Source organism: Corvus kubaryi, unplaced genomic scaffold (genome assembly GCF_017639235.1).
Source record: "Corvus kubaryi isolate FWS band 111438036 unplaced genomic scaffold, C.kubaryi_AGA036_p1.0 split1-37296, whole genome shotgun sequence".
In the NCBI taxonomy this organism is placed as follows: Eukaryota; Metazoa; Chordata; class Aves; order Passeriformes; family Corvidae; genus Corvus; species Corvus kubaryi.
In genome coordinates, this window is record NW_024582075.1 from 13,105,777 (window position 1) to 13,111,756 (window position 5,980).

The following is a 5,980-nucleotide window of genomic DNA, read 5'->3' on the forward strand; positions in this document are numbered from 1 at the left end:
TCCAGCAGCTGCAAACCTGCTGTGAGGAAGATCAAGCAAGGGCTAGTGCTCCCTGACAGATTCCTCTGATTGTCTGAGTGGCAGTCTGTTAGCAGTGCAGACCTTGGGTCATATCCCAAATCTGAAAGACCAAAGTTAGACTTTTGAAAACATGGTCTCAAGATCGAGCTTACTGTTTCTGCAAACTTTAATCAGCTTGTCTTTTCCTATTGTAATGAAATAACACTCCCTGTTTTGACAGTCTCTGGCTGTATGGAATGGAAAGTCAAAATAAACAATGAAGACCACACTGAACATTCTAATACACAACTTTGAAAGTTTCCTTAATTCCTCAGCCTAAACTAGACACCTTATCCAAACATTTCCTCCTGCTGACTCCTTCTGTCCTCCACAACATCCTGGGTTACTAGATTTTAGATAGGAGCTTCTAATACACATAACTCAGATTGAAAGCAGAGTTTCATTAGCACAAACTTCCCTATCATAATTGTAATCTACAGTAAATGAATGTAATTAGCTACACCAGGGTCTCCCCTGAGCCCTCCTCTCCTCTGCCATAATCTGACACTAGGTTCTCATATAAAGCTAGCATACTACATTCACTGCAATAGCAGCAGGTCTACAGGGTTGCACTTTCCAGGATCATGTCACTGCTTCTCCTTCAGATGTTAGTGCTCTCATGTCTTGGAGCCACAGAGCTACAGAGAAATTCTCAGCAAAGGAAAAGCAGAAGGCCATTTCAGCACTTATTCTACCCAGACAAAAATCTGTTTGAAAGTCAGAGTTCTCCTGAGCTGGTAAGCGAGAACCCAGTAGGTGTTGATGAGACCCTGGAAGTACCAAGCTTTTTTGTATCAATTCCACAGACAGCATCTGGAAGTGAGAAGAAAGAGGAGAAAAAAATGTCCAGATTCATTCTTCCCAATACAGGACTCCACACAGACCAAGACCTGAGAACCTGGGTTGCACCCAGAGAGATCTCTCCTGTGGAAAACTTCTCTCCACCCCATTATTCCAGCAAGAGAGAGTCTGAATTTCCCTACAGAAAAGATGCCAAGAAATTCTGGGACCACTTCATGTTAAAGAAAAATTCAGACTCTGAAGAGGTTGTCCTGCCAATCAAGACCAATGAAATGCACCAAGAAAACTGCAGAACCCTGCCTTTTGCCCAGGTAAGAACAGGCATTCAAGATCAACAAACATGCCTTTGCCCCTGTCTCTTGTAATCAGCAACTGAAGAGACATGGGTTATTTCAGTGGCTAAGTCACAGGGCTTCAGAACACATTGTAAGTGGCTGAAAGACACTGATGAAAAAATTTTAGTCTGATGAGGCAAACTGCTAAATTGCAGCACTGGAAAGCCGCAGACTCAATTTTCAAAGAATTATTTATTATTTTTATGCATAGATATTCTGACAAAGCCTATGCAGGCAGGGAAGTGATGAGTAATTATCCATTCAATAAATACACATCTCAACTGTTTGTAGATCTGAATCACGATCTCTCTCTCTCTAGATAGATAGAGCTAAATATGTGTATGTACACACACACACACGTGTGTGTATATATATAAACAGGAAAAGCTGGTTGTTTTCTTACAGCTAAGCAAGGATTCTTTTCTCCTGTATTAAGTAGAAAACTTGCCTATGTCTAATTCTGTGCTAAGAATTTTGGAGAACTGGTAAATTGTCCCATGCATAGATGAAGCCATTCTGTCATATTGTAACATCAAGACAAGCAAACAGTATAGGTAAAAGTGCTGTATTCGCTGTAAGTTACCATCTATTCTCAGTGTTTCTGTAATCACAATCTGTTCAGGACCATGTCTTTTCATATCCAGAACTAAATTTATTTCACACAGACATATGTACATACAGATGTGGCTTAGAAACCTGTGCTTTTTGTTCTGAGAAAAAAAAAGTGCAGTGTTTTTTTTTTTTTTTTCTTTTTCTTTTCATTCATGCCTTCTAGCAAAGTCCATGGGCCATTTCTGCACCAGAAACCTTGAACTGCTTTCTGTTTCAGGGTGTTACTCATAACAGCTGCGAGAAGGTGACAGTACAGAATAATCTGTGTTTTGGAAAATGCAGTTCCTTTCACGTTCCTGGTTCAGAAGACCATCTTTATACCTTTTGTTCTCATTGCTTGCCCAGCAAGTTCTCCATGAAACGCCTGGATCTCAACTGCACTGATTCTGTTCCAGTGATCAAAGAAATCATGATTGTAGAAGAGTGTAAATGTGAAACTAGGAAGATTAAAGACCCCGTGATTGGATCTCTACTGTCAGACTTGTATGCAAATGTACATGGGCACAATTAACCTGTGCAAAGTACTGCTTAACTTGATCATAAGAATTTGCAAATAAAAAAATCCAAAAAAGTTGTCATCACGCCAGTATACAAAAATATTAAAAATGTAGACTTTGTACATGATCTTCTCTGTTTCAACAATAACTTTATCTAAAATGTAACAAATGTTTCCTTGCAGTTGTTACAGAAAAGGAGATGAAATTACTGGGCTTATGTGTTAAGTTGTTACTTCAACAAGGGAAAACTCTAAAAATTTTTCCACCCTTCCTATCACTGTTTCTAGCATGCTAGTAAACAAAGGCTGAAGAACTAACATGATTTATCTGTGCAAAAACTGAACGCTGACTTTTTTTCATTGCCTTTGCTTGTAAAGAGTGCCAATTTAACTTCATTGGCAACAAAGAAGAGATTTAGTCTGTTCCCGGCAAAAATATATCTACTTTTACATCAAGATAATGGCTGGAGAGTGTAAAACATAAATGGACATGAGGTACATAGAAAGCTGTGACTAGTTAATGTCATACTGATTGATCCCAGCTGGAGTTCGGTTCTCATTGAAAACTAATATACTGCACAATTTACACTGATAGATAGTGGCAAAGGGTATTTTGCCATAGAAACCACTTGTTCTCTTTTCCACATACCTGCATTTGCTCTGTACCTTTATTTTTACTCAAAGTGTTCAACTGCAGAAGGAAAAAAAATTATAAAAAATGCCATAGTCCTACAGAAAACATCACAGATGAATACACTGTCGTTATTATTTAAATTCACTGTGGAAAGACAAGGCACATTTCCCAGTCTGATGAATTTTAACATTGTCAATGAATCTAAGATAAAGTTTAAATAATGTTCTCAACACTTAAACTAAAGCAGAAAAGGCATTCATGTGACAGAAAATCTGAGAAGGACTTTATAATCATAGCAATACCTCAACAACTTTACAGGAACAGCTGAGAGAACTCTGCTAGGAAGGGTTGGAGTCTACTGCTAGGCAACACAGCACCAGTGGCTATTAGCTCCACTGCTGGCTTTCCTGCTCTCTCCAGCTGCTTCTCCCTGGATTTCTCTTGCAGACCTGGCACACCAGAGATCAGCTTCCAGCAACAGAGCTCAGCATACTTCTAAGCCAGTTTTTTTCAGTCCTCTGGGAATCTGCTCTCAGACCTGGGCCACTGTTGCTAAACTGTCACAGCTCCTTTTTAGGGTATTGGAAAACACTATTGACTTAGCTGGTTAAGTTCAAGGGCTGGGTAGATGATTCCTTGTATTTGAACTGCAATGGGATTAGAGCTATCTTAATATTCTGTCAGAAAATATGTTCAGCATGGCTTTGGAGTGCAAGGCCCATGTTGAATATTTACCAAAAATTGCATCTGAATTATGTTCTGATACTGGATCTGAAGCTGTTTGCTTCTGCAGGTCACTCACAGTGAATGAACTGAAGATTAGTATATAGTTATTTTTCATTATATATTAACCTGTTTTTAAATAATAAAAATTGTGTACTAAAACTCAAGAAAGTATTTTCTCTATTCTTTTACATGAAGGACCTATGTGAAAACTATATATAGCTGTTTATGGCATGATATATGGTGTCATTCCAAGTAACTAGCTATCAATGTCTTATAATCCCTGTACTGTGTATGAAAATTGGTGCTCATTTTTAATCAAGCCTAAGGAAGAAAAGCACAAAAGCACTAAAGTTCTCAACTTTTTTCTCTTTATTGATGAATTTTTAAAAAAAATCTGAAAAAGCCAAGTGTTCTCAGATGTTTTTCTCAAAATGTTTGACACGTTTTAAAGCTGTCCAAACATATAAGAATGTTCACCCACATTTTTTTTTTGTTTTCTGAAATGCAAATATGTTTTTAGATTTGATACTTGCAGAGAACCACTTGAAGGTAGGACCTACATACACTCCCAGTAAGATCACGTGTCAGTTAAAAAGAAAAATCTTCCAGTCTTGTCATTTTGACAAAACTGATGGATATACTATGAGCTTATCATGAGGATGGCTGAACTGAAGTTATGTTGTGGACTGCAAAGTACTCAGTCTAATTTTTAAAGCTTCTTCTCTGTGCTGAAGCATTATTCCCGTTGAAGAAAGCTATTCATGTAAGAAGTTTGTGGGACGAGATTCTTAGTGTAAATTTGTACAGCTTAAAAGTAGGTGAAAAGAGATAATGACAGCTGTAGTAATTGCTAATTAGATTAGTGCTGTAGGTTTTTTGGATGCACGTTTAATTAACCCAGCAATGACTGGTTGCATGTAATTAGCACAGTAGTCCACAAAATCAATCAATGTGTTAATTGGATCAGATTTCTCAGCCTTTAAAAAATCTATATTAGGAATATGTTTTATCCAGGGGCTAACAGGATTTTGCTCTCTGAGCATAATGACTGCCTCTACAAGCAGAACACTGTGGATCAGAAAGGTGAGGGATCTCATCTGCATCACTGTATGGATGCTTTCAGTAGTAACATTATAGCAACAAACCCTAGTTATGTCTGCTCAGAGCTTGCATGCTTTCTGTAAGTGCAGCTATGCCGACAATGTAAGTGCCGTTAATGTGATCTATTTCAGAGCACTCCTTGTGCAAACCTACCTTACAGAACAAGACTAAACTATAGTTGCTGAGCTCTCTGAAAATTCCGATCAGTTTCAAGAAGAGTTTCTATGCTTCTGCCCTTTTACTTGTCCTATTGTCTCTTTTTGAAATGCATGTGCTTTATGCAGAAAATAATTCAAGAGAAGTGCTGTTTTTTTCCTATTGCTCTAGCAAAATAAATCTTCAGTCCAGGCCACTCTTTTAAGTGTGGATGTAATGCAACCAGTTTTAATGCCTGTAAATACATCAAACACCAGGGTTACATCAAACTCTTACTGAATTCTGCACAACCATATATTCCAGGGAAAAGTCTCTGAAGCTGCACTTCATGCTGTGCTTGGTACTTCGTTCACCATCTACGAAACATTCACAACTAACCCCATGGCTCTCAGCTGGCTAGCTTTTACTGGCAGGTGTTGAAATCTCTTGCAGTGTTTTCTCCTAAAGGTACTCACTCCCTGCTGCAAGAGCAAAACAAAACTTACTCAGACAGAAGCTCTCTGCCAGTCTATACAGCTGCATAATCATGTCTGGGATCATAATATGCTGAGCTGGAAGGGACGCCCAAGAATCATTGAGTCCAACTCCTGATCCTGCACAGGACAGCCTCAAGAATCACACCATGTGCCTGAGAGCACTGTCCACACACTTCTTGAACTCTGTCAGGCTGGTGCTGTGACCACTTCCTTGGAGAGCAGTTCCACTGCCCAACCACCCTCTGGGGGAAGAACCTTTGCCTAATATCCAACCTAAACCTCCCCTTACACAGCTTCAGGCTATTCCCTTGGGTCCTGTCAATGGTCACCACAGAGAAGAGATCAGTGTTTGCTCCTCCCATTTCCTTCACAAGGAAGTCATCCAAAATGATGCGTCCCCTCAGTCTCCTCCAGGCTAAACAGAAAGTGACCTCAGCTGTTTCTCAGAAGGGTTTCTTCCCCTCAAGGCCCTTCACCATCTTCATTGGCCTCCTTTGGATGCTCTCTAATAACTTAGTACGTTTCTCATATTGCAGTGCCCAAACTGCCCCAGCACTCGAGGTGAGGCTGCCCCAGTGCAGAG

At 39.4% G+C, this 5,980-nt stretch overlaps 1 protein-coding gene across 1 annotated transcript; it reads left to right on the forward strand.

Moving 5' to 3' along the window:
* The first annotated feature begins 644 nt into the window (after window positions 1–644).
* CER1 (cerberus 1, DAN family BMP antagonist) lies at window positions 645–2,319 on the forward strand. Its single transcript, XM_042012691.1, has 2 exons — window positions 645–1,172; window positions 2,026–2,319. The coding sequence occupies exons 1-2, from the start codon at window positions 645–647 to the stop codon at window positions 2,317–2,319; spliced, it is 822 nt and encodes a 273-aa protein (XP_041868625.1).
* The last annotated feature ends 3,661 nt before the right edge of the window (window positions 2,320–5,980 follow it).

Coding starts and splice junctions, on each gene's coding strand:
- CER1 (XM_042012691.1), top strand. CDS start 645: ATGTCACTGCTTCTCCTTCAGATGTTAGTGCTCTCATGTCTTGGAGCC. Junction 1,173..2,025: donor GAACCCTGCCTTTTGCCCAG/GTAAGAACAGGC, acceptor TTTCTGTTTCAG/GGTGTTACTCATAACAGCTG.